The following is a 21,691-nucleotide window of genomic DNA, read 5'->3' as shown; positions in this document are numbered from 1 at the left end:
TGGCACTCTACCTTCCTCCTCAAGCCTTGGTGCTGCCACTCTACCTTCCTCCTCAAGCCTTGGTGCTGCCACTCTACCTTCATCCTTGAGCCTTGGTGCTGCCACTCTACCTTCCTCCTCAAGCCTCGATGCTGCCTCTCTACCTTAGTCCTTGAGCCTTGGTGCTGCCACTCTACCTTCCTCCTTGAGCCTTGATGCTGCTACTCTACCTTCCTCCTTGAGCCTTGGTGCTGGCACTCTACCTTCCTCCTCAAGCCTTGGTGCTGCCACTCTACCTTCATCCTCAAGCCTTGGTGCTGCCACTCTACCTTCCTCCTCAAGCCTTGGTGCTGCCACTCTACCTTCCTCCTCAAGCCTTGGTGCTGCCACTCTACCTTCCTCCTTGAGCCTTGGTGCTGCCACTCTACCTTCCTCCTTGAGCCTTGGTGCTGCCACTGTACCTTCCTCCTTGAGCCTTGGTGCTGCCACTCTACCTTCCTCCTCAAGCCTTGGTGCTGCCACTGTACCGTCCTCCTCAAGCCTTTGTGCTGCCACTCTACCTTCCTCCTCAAGCCTTGGTGCTGCCACTCTACCTTCCTCCTCAAGCCTTGGTGCTGCCACTCTTCCTTCCTCCTTGAGCCTTGGTGCTGCCACTCTACCTCCCTCCTCAAGCCTTTGTGCTGCCACTGTACCTCCCTTCTCAAGCCTTTGTGCTGCCACTGTACCTTCCTCCTCAAGCCTTTGTGCTGCCACTGTACCTTCCTCCTCAAGCCTTGGTGCTGCCACTCTTCCTTTCTCCTTGAGCCTTGGTGCTGCCACTCTACGTTCCTCCTCAAGCCTTGGTGCTGCCACTCTACCTTCCTCCTCAAGCCTTGGTGCTGCCACTCTACCTTCCTCCTCAAGCCTTGGTGCTGCCACTCTACCTTCCTCCTCAAGCCTTGGTGCTGCCACTCTACCTTCCTCCTCAAGCCTTGGTGCTGCCACTCTACCTTCCTCCTTGAGCCTTGGTGCTGCCACTCTACCTTCCTCCTCAAGCCTTGGTGCTGCCACTCTACCTTCCTCCTCAAGCCTTGGTGCTGCCACTCTACCTTCCTCCTCAAGCCTTGGTGCTGCCACTCTACCTTCCTCCTCAAGCCTTGGTGCTGCCACTCTACCTTCCTCCTCAAGCCTTGGTGCTGCCACTCTACCTTCCTCCTCAAGCCTTGGTGCTGCCACTCTACCTTCCTCAACAAGCCTTGGTGCTGCCACTCTAAGTTCCTCCTGAAGCCTATGTGCTGCCACTCAAGCTTCCTCCTCAAGCCTTGGTGCTGCCGCTCTACCTTCCTCCTCAAGCCTTGGTGCTGCCACTCTACCTTCCTCAACAAGCCTTGGTGCTGCTTGAGCCTTGGTGCTGCCACTCTACCTTCCTCATCAATCCTTGGTGCTGCTGCCACTTGGTGCTGCCCTCTACCTTCCTCCTCACGCCTCGGTGCTGCCACTCTCCCTTCCTCCTCAAGCCTTGGTGCTGCCACTCTACCTTCCTCCTCAAGCCTTGGTGCTGCCACTCTACCTTCCTCCTCAAGCCTTGGTGCTGCCACTCTACCTTCCTCCTCAAGCCTTGGTGCTGCCACTCTACCTTCCTCCTCAAGCCTTGGTGCTGCCACTCTTCCCTTCTCAAGCCTTGTTGCTGCCTTGAGCCTTAGTGCTGCCACTCTACCTTCCTCCTTGAGCCTTCGTGCTGCCACTCTACCTTCCTCCTTGAGCCTTGATGCTGGCACTCTACCTTCCTCATCAAGCCTTGATGCTGCCACTCTGCCCTTCTCCTCAAGCCTTGGTGCTGCCACTCTAGCCTTGGTGCTGCCCTCTCCTTCCTCAAGCCTTGGTGCTGCCACTCTTCCTTCCTCCTTGAGCCTTGGTGCTGCGACTCTACCTTCCTCCAGCCTTGGTGCTGCCACTGTACCTTCCTCCTCAAGCCTTGAAGCTGCCACTCTACCTTCCTGCCACTCTACCTTCTTCCTTGAGCCTTGGTGCTGCCACTCTACCTTCCTCCTCAAGCCTTGTTGCTGCCACTCTACCTTCTTCCTTGAGCCTTGGTGCTGGCAGTCTACCTTCCTCCTCAAGCCTTGGTGCTGCCACTCTACATTCCTCCTTGATCCTTGGTGCTGCCACTGTACCTTCCTCCTTGAGACTTGGTGCTGCCACTCTGCCTTCCTCCTCAAGTCATTGTACTGCCACTCTACCTTCCTCCTTGAGCCTTGGTGTTGCTACTCTACCTTCCTCCTCAAGCCTTGGTGCTGCCACTCTACCTTCCTCCTCAAGCCTTGGTGCTACCACTCTACCTTCCTCCTCAAGCCTTGGTGCTGCCACTCTTCCTTCCTCCTCAAGCCTTGGTGCTGCCACTCTTCCTTCCTCCTCAAGCCTTGGTGCTGCCACTCTACCTTCCTCCTCAAAGCATGGTGCTGCAACTCGACCTTCCTCCCAACTGCTGCCACTCTACCCTCCTTGAGCCTTGGTGCTGAAACTCTTCCTTCCTCCTTGAGCCTTGGTCCTGCCACTCTACCTTCCTCCTATAGCCTTGGTGCTGCCACTTCCTTCCTTGAGCCTTGGTGCTGCCACTCTACCTTCCTCTTTGAGCCTTGGTGCTGCCACTCTACCTTCCTCCTTGAGCCTTGGTTCTGCCACTCTCCCTTCCTCCTTCAAGCCTTGGTGCTGCCACTCTACCTTCCTCCTCATGCCTTGATGCTGCCACTCTACCTGCCACTCTCCTCCTTGAGCCTTGGTGCTGCCACTCTACCTTCCTCCTCAAGCCTTGGTGCTGCCACTCTACCTTCCTCCTTGAGCCTTGGTGCTGCCACTCTACCTTCCTCCTTGAGCCTTGGTGCTGCCACTCTACCTTCCTCCTCAAGCCTTGGTGCTGCCACTCTACCTTCCTCCTCAAGCCTTGGTGCTGCCACTCTACCTTCCTCCTCAAGCCTTGGTGCTGCCACTCTACCTTCCTCCTTGAGCCTTGGTGCTGCCACTCTACCTTCCTCCTTGAGCCTTGGTGCTGCCACTCTACCTTCCTCCTTGAGCCTTGGTGCTGCCACTCTACCTTCCTCCTTGAGCCTTGGTGCTGCCACTCTACCTTCCTCCTTGAGCCTTGGTGCTGCCACTCTACATTCCTCCTTGAGCCTTGGTGCTGCCACTCTACCTTCCTCCTTGAGCCTTGGTGCTGCCACTCTGCCTTCCTCCTCAAAGCTTGGTGCTGCCACTCGACCTTCCTCCTCAAGCCTTCGTGCTGCCATTCTACCTTCCACGTTGGGCCTTGGTGCTGCCACTCTACCTTCCTCCTCAAGCCTTGGTGCTGCCACTCTACCTTCCTCCTTGAGCCTTGGTGCTGCCACTCTACCTTCCTCCTTGAGCCTTGGTGCTGCCACTCTACCTTCCTCCTTGAGCCTTGGTGCTGCCACTCTACCTTCCTCCTTGAGCCTTGGTGCTGCCACTCTACCTTCCTCCTCAAGCCTTGGTGCTGCCACTCTACCTTCCTCCTCAAGCCTTGGTGCTGCCACTCTACCTTCCTCCTCAAGCCTTGGTGCTGCCACTCTACCTTCCTCCTCAAGCCTTGGTGCTGCCACTCTACCTTCCTCCTCAAGCCTTGGTGCTGCCACTCTACCTTCCTCCTTGAGCCTTGGTGCTGCCACTCTCCCTTCCTCCTTGAGCCTTGGTGCTGCCACTCTACCTTCCTCCTTGAGCCTTGGTGCTGCCACTCTACCTTCCTCCTTGAGCCTTGGTGCTGCCACTCTACCTTCCTCCTTGAGCCTTGGTGCTGCCACTCTACCTTCCTCCTTGAGCCTTGGTGCTGCCACTCTACCTTCCTCCTTGAGCCTTGGTGCTGCCACTCTACCTTCCTCCTTGAGCCTTGGTGCTGCCACTCTACCTTCCTCCTCAAGCCTTGGTGCTGCCACTCTACCTTCCTCCTTGAGCCTTGGTGCTGCCACTCTACCTTCCTCCTTGAGCCTTGGTGCTGCCACTCTACCTTCCTCCTTGAGCCTTGGTGCTGCCACTCTACCTTCCTCCTCAAGCCTTGGTGCTGCCACTCTACCTTCCTCCTTGAGCCTTGGTGCTGCCACTCTACCTTCCTCCTTGAGCCTTGGTGCTGCCACTCTACCTTCCTCCTTGAGCCTTGGTGCTGCCACTCTACCTTCCTCCTTGAGCCTTGGTGCTGCCACTCTACCTTCCTCCTTGAGCCTTGGTGCTGCCACTCTACCTTCCTCCTTGAGCCTTGGTGCTGCCACTCTACCTTCCTCCTCAAGCCTTGGTGCTGCCACTCTACCTTCCTCCTTGAGCCTTGGTGCTGCCACTCTACCTTCCTCCTTGAGCCTTGGTGCTGCCACTCTACCTTCCTCCTTGAGCCTTGGTGCTGCCACTCTACTTTCCTCCTTGAGCCTTGGTGCTGCCACTCTACCCTCCTCCTTGAGCCTTGGTGCTGCTACTCTACCTTCCTCCTTGAGCCTTGGTGCTGCCACTCTACCTTCCTCCTTGAGCCTTGGTGCTGCCACTCTACCTTCCTCCTTGAGCCTTGGTGCTGCCACTCTACCTTCCTCCTCAAGCCTTGGTGCTGCCACTCTACCTTCCTCCTTGAGCCTTGGTGCTGCCACTCTACCATCCTTGAACCTTGGTGCTGCCACTCTACCTTCATCCTTGAACCTTGGTGCTGCCACTCTACCTTCATCCTTGAACCTTGGTGCTGCCACTCTACCTTCATCCTTGAACCTTGGTGCTGCCACTCTTCCTTCCTTTTTGAGCCTTGGTGCTGCCACTCTACCTTCCTCCTTGAGCCTTGGTGCTGCCACTCTTCCTTCCTCCTTGAGCCTTGGTGCTGCCACTCTACCTTCCTCCTCAAGCCTTGGTGCTGCCACTCTTCCTTCCTCCTTGAGCCTTGGTGCTGCCACTCTACCTTCCTCCTTGAGCCTTGGTGCTGCCACTCTACCTTCCTCCTCAAGCCTTGGTGCTGCCACTCTTCCTTTCTCCTTGAGCCTTGGTGCTGCCACTCTACGTTCCTCTTTGACCCTTGGTGCTGCCACTCTACCCTCCTCCTTGAGCCTTGGTGCTGCCACTCTACCTTCCTCCTTGAGCCTTGGTGCTGCCACTCTACCTTCCTCCTCAAGCCTTGGTGCTGCCACTCTACCTTCCTCCTCAAGCCATGTTGCTGCCACTCTACCTTCCTCGTTGAACCTTGGTGCTGCAACTCTACCTTCCTCCTCTAGCCTTGGTGCTGCCACTCTTCCTTCCTCACATTCCTCCTCATGCCTTGGTGCTGCCACTCTACCTTCCTCCTTGAGCCTTGGTGCTGCCACTCTACCTTCCTCCTTGAGCCTTGGTGCTGCCACTCTACCTTCCTCCTTGAGCCTTGGTGCTGCCACTCTACCTTCCTCCTTGAGCCTTGGTGCTGCCACTCTACCTTCCTCCTCAAGCCTTGGTGCTGCCACTCTACCTTCCTCCTTGAGCCTTGGTGCTGCCACTCTACCTTCCTCCTCAAGCCTTGGTGCTGCCACTCTACCTTCCTCCTTGAGCCTTGGTGCTGCCACTCTACCTTCCTCCTTGAGCCTTGGTGCTGCCACTCTACCTTCCTCCTTGAGCCTTGGTGCTGCCACTCTACCTTCCTCCTTGAGCCTTGGTGCTGCCACTCTACCTTCCTCCTTGAGCCTTGGTGCTGCCACTCTACCTTCCTCCTTGAGCCTTGGTGCTGCCACTCTACCTTCCTCCTTGAGCCTTGGTACTGCCACTCTACCTTCCTCCTTGAGACTTGGTGCTGCCACTCTTCGTTCCTCCTCAAGCCATGGTGCTGCCACTCTACCTTCCTCCTTGAGCCTTGGTGCTGCCACTCTACCTTCCTCCTTGAGCCTTGGTGCTGCCACTCTACCTTCCTCCTCAAGCCTTGGTGCTGCCATTCTATCTTCCACGTTGGGCCTTGGTGCTGCCACTCTACCTTCCTCCTTGAGCCTTGGTGATGCCGCTCTACCCTCCTCCTTGAGCCTTGGTGCTGTCATTTTTCTTTCCTCCTTGAGCCTTAGTGCTGCCACTCAACCTTCCTCCTTGAGCCTTGGTGCTGCCACTTTTCTTTCCTCCTTGAGCCTTTGTGCTGCCACTCTGCCCTTCTCAAGCCTTAGTGCTGCCACTCTACCCTCCTCCTTGAGCCTTGGTGCTGCCACTGACTTCCTCCTTGAGCCTTGGTGCTGCCACTCTTCTTTCCTCCTCAAGCCTTGGTGCTGTCACTCTACCTTCATCCTCAAGCCTTCGTGCTGCCACTCTACCTTCCTCCTCAATCCTAGGTGCTGCCACTCTACCTTCCTCCTTGAGCCTTGGTGCTGCCACTCTACCTTCCTCCTTGAGCCTTGGTGCTGCCACTCTACCTTCCTCCTCAAGCCTTGGTGCTGCCACTCTACCTTCCTCCTCAAGCCTTGGTGCTGCCACTCTACCTTCCTCCTCAAGCCTTGGTGCTGCCACTCTACCTTCCTCCTCAAGCCTTGGTGCTGCCACTCTACCTTCCTCCTCAAGCCTTGGTGCTGCCACTCTACCTTCCTCCTCAAGCCTTGGTGCTGCCACTCTACCTTCCTCCTCAAGCCTTGGTGCTGCCACTCTACCTTCCTCCTTGAGCCTTGGTGCTGCCACTCTACCTTCCTCCTCAAGCCTTGGTGCTGCCACTCTACCTTCCTCCTCAAGCCTTGGTGCTACCACTCTACCTTCCTCCTCAAGCCTTGGTGCTGCCACTCTTCCTTCCTCCTCAAGCCTTGGTGCTGCCACTCTTCCTTCCTCCTTGAGCCTTGGTGTTGCCACTCTACCTTCCTCCTCAAGCCTTGGTGCTGCCACTCTACCTTCCTCCTCAAGCCTTTGTGCTGCCACTGTACCTTCCTCCTCAAGCCTTTGTGCTGCCACTGTACCTTCCTCCTCAAGCCTTGGTGCTGCCACTCTTCCTTCCTCCTCAAGCCTTGGTGCTGCCACTCTACCTTCCTCCTTTAGCCTTGGTGCTGCCACTCTACCTTCCTCCTCAAGCCTTGGTGCTGCCACTCTACCTTCCTCCTCAAGCCTTGGTGCTGCCACTCTACCTTCCTCCTCAAGCCTTGGTGCTGCCACTCTACCTTCCTCCTCAAGCCTTGGTGCTGCCACTCTACCTTCCTCCTCAAGCCTTGGTGCTGCCACTCTTCCTTCCTCCTTGAGCCTTGGTGCTGCCACTCTACCTTCCTCCTTGAGCCTTGGTGCTGCCACTCTACCTTCCTCCTTGAGCCTTGGTGCTGCCACTCTACCTTCCTCCTTGAGCCTTGGTGTTGCTACTGTACCTTCCTCCTTGAACCTTGGTGCTGCCACTCTACCCTCCTCCTCAAGCCTTGGTGAAGCTGTCACTCTTCCTTCCTCCTTGAACCTTTGTGCTGCCACTCTACCTTCCTCCTCAAGCCTTGGTGCTGCCACTCTACCTTCCTCCTCAAGCCTTGGTGCTGCCACTCTCCCTTCCTCCTCAAGCCTTGGTGCTGCCACTCTACCTTCCTCCTTGAGCCTTGGTGCTGCCACTCTACCTTCCTCCTTGAGCCTTGGTGCTGCCACTCTACCTTCCTTTTTGAGCCTTGGTGCTGCCACTCTACCTTCCTCCTTGAGCCTTTTTGCTGCCACTCTTCCCTTCCTCATTGAGCCTTGGTGCTGCCACTCTACCTTCCTCCTTGAGCCTTGGTGCTGCCACTCTACCTTCCTCCTTGAGCCTTGGTGCTGCCACTCTACCTTCCTCCTCAAGCCTTGGTGCTGCCACTCTACCTTCCTCCTTGAGCCTTGGTGCTGCCACTCTACCTTCCTCCTTGAGCCTTGGTGCTGCCACTCTACCTTCCTCCTCAAGCCTTGGTGCTGCCACTCTACCTTCCTCCTTGAGCCTTGGTGCTGCCACTCTACCTTCCTCCTTGAGCCTTGGTGCTGCCACTCTACCTTCCTCCTTGAGCCTTGGTGCTGCCACTCTACCTTCCTCCTTGAGCCTTGGTGCTGCCACTCTACCTTCCTCCTTGAGCCTTGTGATGCCACTCTACCCTCCTCCTTGAGCCTTGGTGCTGCCACTCAACCTTCCTCCTTGAGCCTTGGTGCTGCCACTCTGCCCTTCTCAAGCCTTAGTGCTGCCGCTCTACCCTCCTCCTTGAGCCTTGGTGCTGCCACTCTGCCTTCCTCCTCAAGCCTTGGTGCTGCCACTCTACCTTCCTCCTCAAGCCTTGGTGCTGCCACTCTACCTTCCTCCTCAAGCCTTGGTGCTGCCACTCTACCTTCCTCCTTGAGCCTTGGTGCTGCCACTCTACCTTCCTCCTTGAGCCTTGGTGCTGCCACTCTACCTTCCTCCTTGAGCCTTGGTGCTGCCACTCTACCTTCCTCCTTGAGCCTTGGTGCTGCCACTCTACCTTCCTCCTCAAGCCTTGGTGCTGCCACTCTACCTTCCTCCTCAAGCCTTGGTGCTGCCACTCTACCTTCCTCCTTGAGCCTTGATGCTGGCACTCTACCTTCCTCATCAAGCCTTGATGCTGCCACTCTGCCCTTCTCCTCAAGCCTTGGTGCTGTCTCTCTACCCTCCTCCTTGAGCCTTGGGGCTGCCACTCTACCTTCCTCCTTGAGCCTTGGTGCTGCCACTCTACCTTCCTTCTCGAGCATTGGTTCTGCCACTCTACCTTCTTCCTTGAGCCTTGGTGCTGCCACTCTACCTTCCTCCTTGAGCCTTGGTGCTGCCACTCTTCCTTCCTCCTTGAGCCTTGGTGCTGCCACTCTACCTTCCTCCCCAAGCCTTCGTGCTGCCACTCTACCTTCCTCCTTGAGCCTTGGTGCTGCCACTCTACCTTCCTCCTTGAGCCTTGGTGCTGCCACTCTACCTTCCTCCTTGAGCCTTGGTGCTGCCACTCTACCTTCCTCCTCAAGCCTTGGTGCTGCCACTCTACCTTCCTCCTCAAGCCTTGGTGCTGCCACTCTACCTTCCTCCTCAAGCCTTGGTGCTGCCACTCTACCTTCCTCCTTGAGCCTTGGTGCTGCCACTCTACCTTCCTCCTTGAGCCTTGGTGCTGCCACTCTGCCTTCCTCCTTGAGCCTTGGTGCTGCCACTTTACCTTCCTCCTTGAGAATTGGTGCTGCCACTCTGCCTTCCTCCTTGAGCCTTTGTGCTGCCACTCTACCTTCCTCATTGAGCCTTTGTGCTGCCACTCTACCTTCCTCCTCAAGCCTTGGTGCTGCCACTCTACCTTCCTCCTTGAGCCTTGGTGCTGCCACTCTACCTTCCTCCTTGAGCCTTGGTGCTGCCACTCTACCTTCCTCCTTGAGCCTTGGTGCTGCCACTCTACCTTCCTCCTTGAGCCTTGGTGCTGCCACTCTACCTTCCTAATTGAGCCTTGGTGCTGCCACTCTACCTTCCTCCTCAAGCCTTGAAGCTGCCACTATACCATTCTCTTTGAGCCTTTGTGCTGCCACTCTACCTTCCTCCTCAAGCCTTGGTGCTGCTACTCTTCCTTCCTCAAGCCTTGGTGCTGCCACTCTACCTTCCTCCTTGAGCCTTGGTGCTGCCACTCTACCTTCCTCCTTGAGCCTTGGTGCTGCCACTCTACCTTCCTCCTCAAGCCTTGGTGCTGCCACTCTACCTTCCTCCTTGAGCCTTGGTGCTGCCACTCTCCCTTCCTCCTCAAGCCTTGGTGCTGCCACTCTGCCTTCCTCCTTGAGCCTTGGTGCTGCCACTCTACCTTCCTCCTTGAGCCTTGGTGCTGCCACTCTACCTTCCTCCTCAAGCCTTGGTGCTGCCACTCTACCTTCTTCCTTGAGCCTTGGTGATGCCACTCTACCTTCCTCCTTGAGCCTTGGTGCTGCCACTCTACCTTCCTCCTTGAGCCTTTGTGCTGCCACTCTTCCCTTCCTCCTTGAGCCTTGGTGCTGCCACTCTACCTTCCTCCTTGAGCCTTGGTGCTGCCACTCTACCTTCCTCCTCAAGCCTTGGTGCTGCCACTCTACCTTCCTCCTCAGGCCTTGGTGCTGCCAATCTTACCTTCCTCTTTGAGCCTTTGTTCTGCCACTCTACCTTCCTCCTTGAGCCTTGGTGCTGCCACTCTACCTTCCTCTTTGAGCCTTTGTGTTGCCACTCTACCCTCCTCCTTGAGCCTTAGTGCTGCCACTCTACCTTCCTCCTCAAGACTTGGTGCTGCCATTTTTACCTTCCTCTTTGAGCCTTTGTGCTGCCACTCTTTTTTCCTCCTTGAGCCTTGGTGCTGCCACTCTACCTTTCTCCTTGAGCCTTGGTGCTGCCACTCTGCCTTCTTCCTTGAGCCTTGGTGCTGCCACTCTACCTTCATCCTTGAACCTTGGTGCTGCCACTCTACCTTCATCCTTGAACCTTGGTGCTGCCACTCTACCTTCATCCTTGAGCCTTGGTGCTGCCACTCTACCTTCCTCCTTGAGCCTTGGTGCTGCCACTCTACCTTCCTCCTTGAGCCTTGGTGCTGCCACTCTACCTTCCTTTTTGAGCCTTGGTGCTGCCACTCTACCTTCCTCCTTGAGCCTTGGTGCTGCCACTCTACCTTCCTCCTTGAGCCTTGGTGCTGCCACTCTACCTTCCTCCTTGAGCCTTGGTGGTGCCACTCTATACCCTCCTCCTTTAGCCTTGGTGCTGCCACTTTTCTTTCCTCCTTGAGCCTTGGTGCTGCCACTCAACCTTCCTCCTTGAGCCTTGGTGCTGCCACTCTGCCCTTCTCAAGCCTTAGTGCTGCCGCTCTACCCTCCTCCTTGAGCCTTGGTGCTGCCACTCTGCCTTCCTCCTTGAGCCTTGGTGCTGCCACTCTACCTTCATCCTCAAGCCTTCTTGCTGCCACTCTACCTTCCTCCTTGAGCCTTGGTGCTGCCACTCTACCTTCCTCCTTGAGCCTTGGTGCTGCCACTCTACCTTCCTCCTTGAGCCTTGGTGCTGCCACTCTACCTTCCTCCTTGAGCCTTGGTGCTGCCACTCTACCTTCCTCCTCAAGCCTTGGTGCTGCCACTCTACCTTCCTCCTCAAGCCTTGGTGCTGCCACTCTACCTTCATCCTCAAGCCTTCGTGCTGCCACTCCACCTTCCTCCTCATGCCTTGGTGCTCACACTCTACCTTCCTCCTTGAGCCTTGGTGCTGCCACTGTACCTTCCTCGTCATGCCTTGGTGCTCCCACTCTACCTTCCTCCTCGAGCATTGGTGCTGCCTCTCTACCTTCCTCCTTGAGCCTTTGTGCTGCCGCTCTTCCTTCCTAATTGACCCTTGGTGCTGCCTCTCTACCTTCCTACTCAAGTCTTGAAGCTGCCACTATACCATTCTCCTTGAGCCTTTGTGCTGCCACTCTACCTTCCTCCTCAATCCTTGGTGCTGCCACTCTACCTTCCTCCTTGAGCCTTGGTGCTGCCACTTAACCTTCCTCCTTGAGCCTTTGTGCTGCCACGCTACCTTCCTCCTTGAGCCTTGGTGCTACCACTCTACCTTCCTCCTTGAGCCTTGGTGCTGCCACTCTACCTTCCTCCTCAAGCCTTGGTGCTGCCACTCTACCTTCATCCTCAAGCCTTCGTGCTGCCACTCCACCTTCCTCCTCAAGCCTAGGTGCTGCCACTCTCCCTTCCTCCTCAAGCCTAGGTGCTGCCACTCTCCCTTTCCTCCTCAAGCCTTGGTGCTGCCACTATTCCTTCCTCCTTGAGCCTTGGTGCTGCCACTCTACCTTCCTCCTTGAGCCTTGGTGCTGCCACCCTACCTTCCTTCTTGAGCCTTGGTGCTGCTACTCTTCCTTCCTCCTTGAGCCTTTATGCTGCCACTCTACCTTCCTCTTCAAGCCTTGAAGCTGCCACTATACCATTCTTCTTGAGCTTTTGTTCTGCCACTCTACCTTCCTGTTTGAGCCTTGGTACTGCCACTCTACCTTCCTCCTTGAGACTTGGTACTGCCACTCTACCTTCCTCCTTGAGCCTTGGTGCTGCAACTCTACCTTCCTCCTTGAGCCTTGGTGCTGCCACTCTACCTTCCTCCTTGAGCCTTGGTGCTGCCACTCTACCTTCCTCCTTGAGCCTTGGTGCTGCCACTTTTACTTCCTCCTTGAGCCTTGGTGCTGCCACTCTACCTTCCTCCTTGAGCCTTGGTGCTGCCACTCTCCCTTCCTCCTTGAGCCTTGGTGCTGCCACTCTACCTTCCTCCTTGAGCCTTGGTGCTGCCACTCTACCTTCCTCCTTGACCCTTGGTGCTGCCACTCTACCTTCCTCCTCAAGCTTTGGTGCTGCCAGTCTACCTTCATCCTCAAGCCTTCGTGCTGCCACTCCACCTTCCTCTTCAAGCCGTGGTGCTGCCACTCTACCTTCCTCCTTGAGCCTTGGTGCTGCCACTCTACCTTCCTCCTTGAGCCTTGGTGCTGCCACTCTACCTTCCTCCTTGAGCCTTGGTGCTGCCACTCTACCTTCCTCCTTGAGCCTTGGTGCTGCCACTCTACCTTCCTCCTCAAGCCTTAGTACTGCCACTCTACCTTCATCCTCAAGCCTTCGTGGTGCCACTCCACCTTCCTCCTCTAGCCTTGGTGCTGCCACTCTACCTTCCTCCTTGAGCATTGGTGCTGCCACTCTACCTTCTTCCTTGAGCCTTGGTGCTGCCACTGTAACTTCCTCCTTATGCCTTGGTGCTGCCACTGTACCTTCCTCCTCAAGCCTTGGTGCTCACACTCTACCTTCCTCCTCATGCCTTTGTGCTCACACTCTACCTTCCTCCTCAAGCCTTGGTGCTCACACTCTACCTTCCTCCTTGAGCTTTGGTGCTCACACTCTACCTTCCTCCTTGAGCCTTGGTGCTGCCACTTTACCTTCCTAATTGAGCCTTGGTGCTGCCACTCTACCTTCCTCTTCAAGCCTTGAAGCTGCCATTATACCATTCTCCTTGAGCCTTTGTGCTGCCTAATGTGTATTGGGAGGTCTTAGGCCTACCTTCCACAACTCTCCTTAATGGAAATAAACTCCATTTTGGTACTCCTTAACAGAAATGGACATATTAAGTAAAAGGACACAAATGCAACTAATGTGACATTTTACTGTGACAATATTTTGCTCTCTACCATATTGTATTACTACTACCTCTACAACTAGTAGTATTACACCTGTAAGCCTATATATACCCTTTGTGTCTGTTTATTGTTTGTAACGGCTTGATGAAGCTCCTGGAGAGCGAAACGTTGCCACAATAAAATGTCACATTAGTTGCATTTGTGTCTTTTACGTAACATATTGTCGGTAATTCTACCAATTTTAATACAGAAGCAGAAATGCTTCTCTTGGAAATGAAAACCTAAATTTAAATTGCATAATATTGAAAATGTGAGTTATGATCGTGTGATTTAGTGTTCTACTTCATGGTCACTTCTGCCTGGCCTAAGGTTAATCTTCCTTACTGACTGCTTTGTCAACCAACCTGTTGCTGCTAGCAGCTCTCTGGCCCATCAAACCATTGCAGACTGGCTGATCAGACACTTCAATCAAGTACTGGTCTTGTTGCTTGAAGACTTGTACAGTTGTTCAGATAGTCTGCTAACTTGGTCCCTTCCTGGGTGGTGCCTTGATGATGGTGAAGGACATGTAAGGACCAGGAGCTGCCTTCTCCTTCCTTAAATCCAACCTGATTATGACTCATTCCCCAGGCACTGTACAACTCTAACAGGTTTTAAGGCTCCTCATGTATCTATTAACCCTTTCAGGGTTTCCAACGTACTAGTACATCTTACGCACCAGGGTTATTGACGTACTTGTACGCATAAATTCTAGCGCCTTCAGATATATCTAGAGAAAGCTGGTAGGCCTTCATATGAAAGAATGGGTCTATGTGCTCAGTGTGCACAGTAAAAAAAATCTTGCAGTACACAGTGCATAATGAGAAAAAAAAAACTTTGACCATGTGTTTGGCTTAAAACAGCGACTTTGCACTGTATTTTTGTATGGTATTTATGGTTGTATTCTAGTTTTCCTGGTCTCATTTTATAGAATGGAAGACATATTACAGAAATTGAGATGATTTTGATTGGTTTGACAATGAAAAGTACCTTGAAATTGAGCTTAGAGTAACAGAAGTGTTTGATTTTTACCAAAGTTCAAAAGTAAACAAATGCTGTCACACATCCAATACACGTCAACTGGTGAGTCTAATATTTTCACAAGTGTGCTGATATTATTTATACCATTTCTACACTAATGCAGTAGTCTGCATAACAGTAAATCTTCTATTTTTTTGAGAATAAAAATTCAAAGTGGAAAGCAAAAGAAATGTAAGAGGGGCCTGGGGACGTAACTAATGAACAGGGAAAATTTTATTTTAATGCCAGAAATGTCTGTCTTGTTTATTCTGGACCCTATTTGGAAATTGGCATCTTTTGAAATTTGTGTGAAATTGGCAAAATTGACAATTTCTGACCACTTTATTGGATAGTTGAAATCGGTAAATGGGTGGTTTCTTGTACTCATTCGATAGAAAAAATGGAGTTCTAGCAAAATAGTTGTGGTTTTTGTCGACTATTACACTGGAATTGGCCGAAAATAGGGCTCAAAGTGGGCGAAATCACCGATCCGTAAACATTGTCGCGATTGCTAACTTTGTGAGAGCATAATTCCCTAAGTTTTCCATCAAATTTCATACTTTTGGTGTCTGTTGAGTAATGGCATTACCAACTAAGATATAATTTATAATTTTAAATATAGGGAACACTTAGCTGATAAAAGACAGCAAATCGTCTACACAGCCGCCCCTGCAGACGTGGTCTTGAATTGTTGTCATGATCATCTCTCAACGGGCTGAAATGAGTTATAATTTGTAAGATTATACATTACTCCTAGGGGGTGTTATGTCAGCATATTTCATTCACTGATTGCTGACAAATTACGTACTTGTTTGGACTCAAAAGTCCGCACCTTACTGCCGACTATAGGTTGATTACAAACTCCTTTCGACTCAAGAACTGCGCAGTCCCCCATACTACAAGAAATTCGTAACCTACCTTGCTCTTTTAGCGTGAGCTATGGTGTTCTTCACACCTTCGACAGATATCGGTGACTTGATAGAAGCTGAAGTGTCCTTGGATGTCCACGTCTTCCATAGTCTAGGAATACGCACACTGGTACACTATGTTCCACAAGATTTGTCTTTATTGTTCGCAATCTTATCACTATAAAAGCTGATCACACTTCTCTTAAGTGTTTATTGTGTTTTATGAGACACTTTGTTCACACTAACGCACAGATCGTTCTTTGTTGGTTATCCTGGCGTCAGTGTCACTCTCAGTAGAGTCAAAAGTAATCTGAAGACGCCATAGCACCCCACGCCGTTACTGCCCCACCACAAAGGAAAAGCTGACCTAGTACTTTTTGCTTCCTTGCCACTTCCTCCATGAAGTAAAGCAGAATGTTTGATTCTTGTTGTCTTAAGCATAGACAACAATGTACACTATCTTTACCATAGTAATAAAGTGGGAGCAGGATTTTCCTTAATTGTCCTGCTAAGGTAAGAGATGGACTGTCTCTTATTAAACTACACTTTGCAACACTGTACCGCACAGAGCGGCGAGCCACGTCGCATACTGGTACTGCATCTGGGATCATTTCATAAGAAAAAATAATTTCTTTCCAAAAAATTTTTGACCCTGAGAACAAGTTTAGGAGAGGGCCTGCGAACCCTGAAAGGGTTAATAATAATACAGCCCCTCCTCAATTAGCAACAAATTCATTTACCGATGACTCAGACTTATGACAGGCTCTCTGCACTGATTTCCTCTATTCTGTTTATTACAATATACAGTGGACCCTCGACATTCAATATTAATCCGTTCCTGAGAGCTCATCGAATGTTGAAAATATCGAAAGTCGAATTAATTTTCTCCATAAGAAATAATGGAAATCAAATTAATCCGTGCAAGACACCCAAAAGTATGAAAAAAAAAAATTTACATGAAATATTAAGTTTAATGCAATAGAATAATTACAATAACAATAACAATAGATTAATAACAATAGAATAATTGACACTTATCTTTAACCCTTTCAGGGTCCAAGGCCAAAATCTGAAGTGGTGCTCCAGTGTCCAAGAAATTTTGAAAAAAAAAAATTATTTTTTCTTACAGAATTAAAGAGCATATTTTTGTGAAGGTAATAAAACAAAAAAAAATAAAAATCTGATCAGTTCTTTTACCGACATACAGTGCCAAGAAGTTTGTAAAAAATTATGTGGTGGCGGCAACATCGACGAATTCCACATACACATACACGCATTACATTATTTTGTGGTTTTAGTTGTTTTTTCTTTTCTTTTCCAATTTTTTTCTATTCCTACTAACATTTGGGGCCTGAGAGACCAATACTGTATATAATGTATATATATAAACTCACTGTATTGAACACAATAACCGCACTAAAGTTATTATCATATTATTGTTTACCACTGTTGTTTATTACAATAAACATGCACAAATATTGTATAATACTAATGTTCTATCATATATTTACATATTTACAATCACTGGACATGGTTTTAGAACTGCTGGAGCTTGTGGAACTCCTTGAAACAAGGCACCATGCACAGAGGCACCTTACATTCCTCACACAAACCGAGTGTCTTTGCATCTTTGTTGCCGTCGTTTTGTTTGTGCACAGACAATGCATCTCTTCTGAGTTGAAGGAAGCTGTATTATGAAATGATCACCTTCTCTCCTCAAACGCTTGGGTATATCCTGAGGAATTCGAGGACCATGTTGTATTGCAGGTGTTGTTACCTGGTACTTCATTATGAGTTGTCTGACAACAGACAAACAAAATTCACCATATGGTGGCCTGTTGCCAGTCTTTTTTTGGTACATATTATATGCATTGAGCATTGAAATGTCCATGAGATGGAAGAAAAGTTTCATGTACCACTTGTAACTCTTACGAACACAGTCAACAAAACCAATCTGCATGTCACACTTGTCAACCAAGCGCATGTTTTGTGTATAATCAATCACTGACACTGGTTTTCGAATACGTTCATTAGTCACTCGATCAACTTTGCCACTGTCTTGCATTTCATTACGGTGAATGGTTGTCAACAATGTGACATCTCGTTTGTCATGCCACCGTAATGCCATCATGTCACTGGCAGTAAACACCTGCACGTCATCACCACGAGCACCTGCGTTGGGCCTGGGCATATGTTTACGATTAGAACGCACTGTGCTACACACATCTGTCTTGTTCACTCGCATGAAATCACTGAGTAATGGGCTTGTGTACCAGTTATCGGTATATAATGTATGCCCCTTACCAAGATAAGGTGCCATCATGTTTCTCACTACATCACCTGAGATACCCAATAACATCTTGGTATCTTTCAATGTTTTACTACCCGTGTATACAACAATATCCAACACCAGGCCACTGTCACAATCACTGAGTACAAACAGTTTTATACCAAAGCGGTTCCTCTTGCTCAGTATGTACTGCTTGAATGACAGTCTACCTTTGAACAAAATCAAAGACTCGTCAATTACAAGATTCTTGAATGGATAAAAGTATATCCTGAACTTTTGTTTGAGATACATGAAAACATTTCTAATCTTGTATAACCTGTCACTTCTGTCAGGCCTGGTTTTGTCAGAGAAGTGCAACATACGTAAGAGTAAGATAAACCTGTTCACTGGTATGATTTCACTGAAGACCGGGGTAGAAATTAGCCGATCTGTGGACCAGTATGCTTTTATATTATGCTTATAGACGTGAGGCATAAGCATTATTGTTGCAAAAAGCAAATACATTTCTGCAACAGTCGTCTCTTTCCACCTGTGTAGTCTTGACTATGGTGATAAGATCGTATTTGCCGTGGTGTACTCAAAATACTTATTACTTTCCCTGGCAATAATTTCCATCAGTGGCTGGTCAAAGAATAATTCAAAGAATTCCAGTTCATTGGCCGTGGTTCCAAGGGGACAAGTAGGTAGAATTCCACTTTGAGAGTCATCAAAGTGGTGAGGCTTGGGAACAAAATTGGGATTTTGCTGCCAATCCCACATACGGTTTTCTGGTGGATACTGGACATCATAGGCTGGTTGTACGGGTGGTTGTGGTTGTGGTGGGCTGGTGGCTGATGCTCTGCTTTGTCCTTGAACTGACGAGTCAGCAGCGTGGGTCCCCACGTGGCACGGTGAGTCACGCATGGCGGTGCCACTACCACCACCACTAACACCATCCACTGATGCCTGTGGTCTATCCATGCCAAGTGTAGCCACATCATCCTCACTATCACTACCTAAAACTGGTGTAGGGCCACGGGATGTACTCCGGGATGTACTCCGTCCCCTGGGCACAGCATAGGGTACACTACCCGAGCGCATGCGGCGGCGAACATACCGACGCTTCACTGGTGAATATGATTCCTCACTATCACTACTCGAATGATCATCGAGCGCAATAAAATCACAATCCACGTCACTATCATCGTCATTACTGAAGTCAGAGGCCTGGCCACGCGAAAATATTAGTTTTCTCTTGCGTTTAGGAACAACCGACCGTGAGTCACGAGTGCCCACACCAGAGGTAGAAGGTCGAGGATCGTCAGGGTTTTCTGCACTATTATCGATATCCTGGTCATTCTTTTTGGTCACTAACTGATCAAAGCCGTAGAATTCGTCTTCATTTCCACTTCCATCAGTGTCAGAACTATCAGATAGGAAGAGGAGAGTCCCAATTTTCCGGGGAGTAAGAGCTGACTTGCGACGAGGCATGGTGAACAAGGGTGACTGAGTCGGCGTTCCCACAATGCTATGCAGGGGCCTAGATTTTTTGTTTATGGCGCACACCCACGGCGCAGACCCATTCTCTCACATGTAGGCCTATGAGCGCTTTCGCGCTAAATTTGACGGCGCTAGAATTTTGGCGTAGATCTATGGTTTGGACACTCACCGTAAAGCCGTAGATCTACGGGATGGACCCTGAAAGGGTTAATGAAGATCTGGGGATGATTGATGGGATGGGAGGAGGGGAGAGTGTGGTTGGTGTTAATGTTTAGAAGGGGAATCCCCTTCCATTAGGACTTGAGGTAGCAAGTCCTTTTCCGGGGTTACTTCCCTTCTTCTTTTAATGCCACTAGGACCAGCTTGAGAGTCACTGGACTTCTGTCGCACAACATATCTGTCCATAGAGGCCTGTACCTCTCGTTCCTTTATGACTTTCCTAAAGTGGTTCACAACATTGTCAGTGTAATAGTCACCAGCACGGCTTGCAGTAGCTGTGTCAGGGTGATTTTCATCAAAAAAGGTTTGCACTTCAAGCCACTTTGCACACATTTCCTTAATCTTAGAAGTAGACAACTTCTTCAATTTCTCTATCCCCTCCTCTGAAGCAGTTTCCTCAGGTCTGGCCTCTTGCTGTTGAAGATGATCTAGCAGCTCATCAGTGGTTAGTTGATAATTGTCCTCCTCCACCAACTCTTCCACATCCTCCCCACTAACCTCCAACCCCAAGGACTTCCTCAATGCCACAATGGATTCCTCAACTGGCATAGGATTCTCAGGGTTAGCCTCAAACCCTTCAAAATCCCTTTTGTCTACACATTCTGGCCACAGTTTCTTCCAAGCAGAGTTCAAGGTCCTCTTAGTCACTCCCTCCCAAGCCTTACCTATAAGGTTTATACAATTGAGAATATTAAAGTGTTCCTTCCAAAACTCTTTTAGAGTCAGTTGAGTTTCTGTGGTCACTACAAAGCACTTTTGAAACATAGCTTTTGTGTACAGTTTCTTGAAGTTGGAAATGGCCTGCTGGTCCATGGGCTGCAGGGGAGGAGTGGTATTAGGAGGCAAAAACTTGACCTTAATGAAGCTCATGTCCCCAGAAAGTCGCTCTGCCAAGTCTGTAGGATGACCAGGGGCATTGTCTAATACCAGGAGGCACTTAAGGTCTAATTTCTTTTCAATTAGGTAATTTTTCACAGTGGGGGCAAATGCATGGTGTAACCAGTCATAGAAAAAGTCCCTAGTGACCCATGCCTTAATGTTTGCCTTCCAGAGCACACACAAATTAGCCTTGAGGATATTCTTTTGCCTGAATGCTCTGGGAGTTTCTGAGTGATACACCAATAAAGGCTTCACTTTGCAATCACCACTAGCATTGGCACACATCAGAAGAGTAAGCCTGTCTTTCATAGGCTTATGTCTTGGGAGTGCCTTTTCCTCCTGAGTAATGTAGGTCCTGCTTGGCACTTTCTTCCAAAACAGGCCTGTTTTGTCACAATTAAACACTTGTTCAGGTTTCAATCCTTCAGCCTCTATGCACTCCTTGAATTCATGCACATATTTTTCAGCCGCTTTGTGGTCCGAACTGGCAGCCTCACCATGCCTTACCACACTGTATGCCACTACGATTCTTAAATCTTTCAAACCAACCTTTGCTGGCCTTAAATTCACTCACATCACCACTAGTTGCAGGCAATTTCTTTACCAAATCATCATGCAACTGCCTAGCTTTTTCACAAATGATCACTTGAGAGATGCTACCTCCTGCTATGTTTTTCATTTATCCACACCAATAACAGTCTCTCAACATCTAACACTAGTGATCTCTGTTTCGAAAACAAAGTTGCACCGTTTGCAACAACAGCTTCCTTGATTGCCGTTTTCCTGCTCACTATAGTAGAGATGGTTGATTGGGGTTTACTATACAACCTGGCCAGCTCCGACACACGCACTCCACTTTCGTACTTTGCAATTATCTCTTTCTTAATTTAAATAATCATTAGCACCTTTTTTCTTGAAGGGTTGGCACTAGAAGCTTTCTTGGGGCCCATGTTACTTATTTTGCAGAAACAAGCACCAAAAACAGTGATAATATGGAATGTACCAAATGTATCCTTAGATGCGTGCACACTGACTGGCTTGTAAACACTGGCACACACGGGGCAGTTCAGGCCACACTTGGACATGTCTCGTACGAATCGTATCGAATGTCAGGTTTTCCATCGAATGTCGAGGCGAAATTTTTGCATTAAAATGCATTGAATGTCAGATTTATCGAATGTTGATGCCATCGAATGTCGGGGGTCCACTGTACAGTACACTGCTGTATAAACATTTAAAAATATACCAGAAATTTTATAAATGGCGCAAAGGTGACATTGAAACAATATCGAAGATGATCGACACAAACCCACCACCATTATAGTATGCTTCTCACTTAGTGACGAATTCATTTACCGACGTGGTCTTAGGAATGGAATTCCATCGTTAAGTGAGGAGAGGCTGTATATCTGTAGCTCCATGGGGAAGTGGAGAAGAATTCTTCCTCTTTAAGCCATCATTGTTATAAGGGTGATTAAAATGCTGGGAGGAAGGGGCTAGTAACCCCTTCTGTATAAATTAGTAAATGTAAAAAAAAAAAATCTTTTTAGGTTGCCCTGCCTCAGTGGGAGACAGCCGATGTGTTAAAAAAAAAAGTTCTGTACTAACTTTGTGTTTAATATTTGCAGGTTGAGATGGAAAAACTCAAGTATTTTACAGATCTGCCCAAGCCAAAACCTCTCAAGAACAATGAGGGATTTATTGCCAGGTTTAACTTCAAGGGTGACATTCTCCCCTATGATGCAGACATATCCCATCTAGAAGGATTACACAAGCATGGAAAGGAACCAGGTAAGTTTAACCCTTTGATTGTCTCTACCCCAAATCCTGAAGTGTCTTTTGGTGTCGCAAAATATTTGAAAAAAAAAAAAAAA

General features: G+C 50.0%; 1 protein-coding gene across 6 annotated transcripts in view; it reads left to right on the top strand.

Moving 5' to 3' along the window:
- Positions 1 to 21,691, top strand: part of LOC128687229 (RNA polymerase II-associated protein 1) — a 212,166-nt gene that overhangs the window by 60,446 nt on the left and 130,029 nt on the right. For all 6 annotated transcript variants that reach the window (XM_070098490.1, XM_070098491.1, XM_070098486.1 and 3 more), the window contains exon 7: positions 21,446 to 21,608. In XM_070098490.1, coding sequence (XP_069954591.1) covers positions 21,446 to 21,608 — 163 coding nt within the window. The remainder of the gene's footprint in view (positions 1 to 21,445; positions 21,609 to 21,691) is intronic.

Source organism: Cherax quadricarinatus, chromosome 62, assembly GCF_038502225.1.
Source record: "Cherax quadricarinatus isolate ZL_2023a chromosome 62, ASM3850222v1, whole genome shotgun sequence".
In the NCBI taxonomy this organism is placed as follows: domain Eukaryota; kingdom Metazoa; phylum Arthropoda; class Malacostraca; order Decapoda; family Parastacidae; genus Cherax; species Cherax quadricarinatus.
Note: the sequence above shows the minus strand (reverse complement) of the source record. Positions and strands in the feature narration are given on the sequence as shown.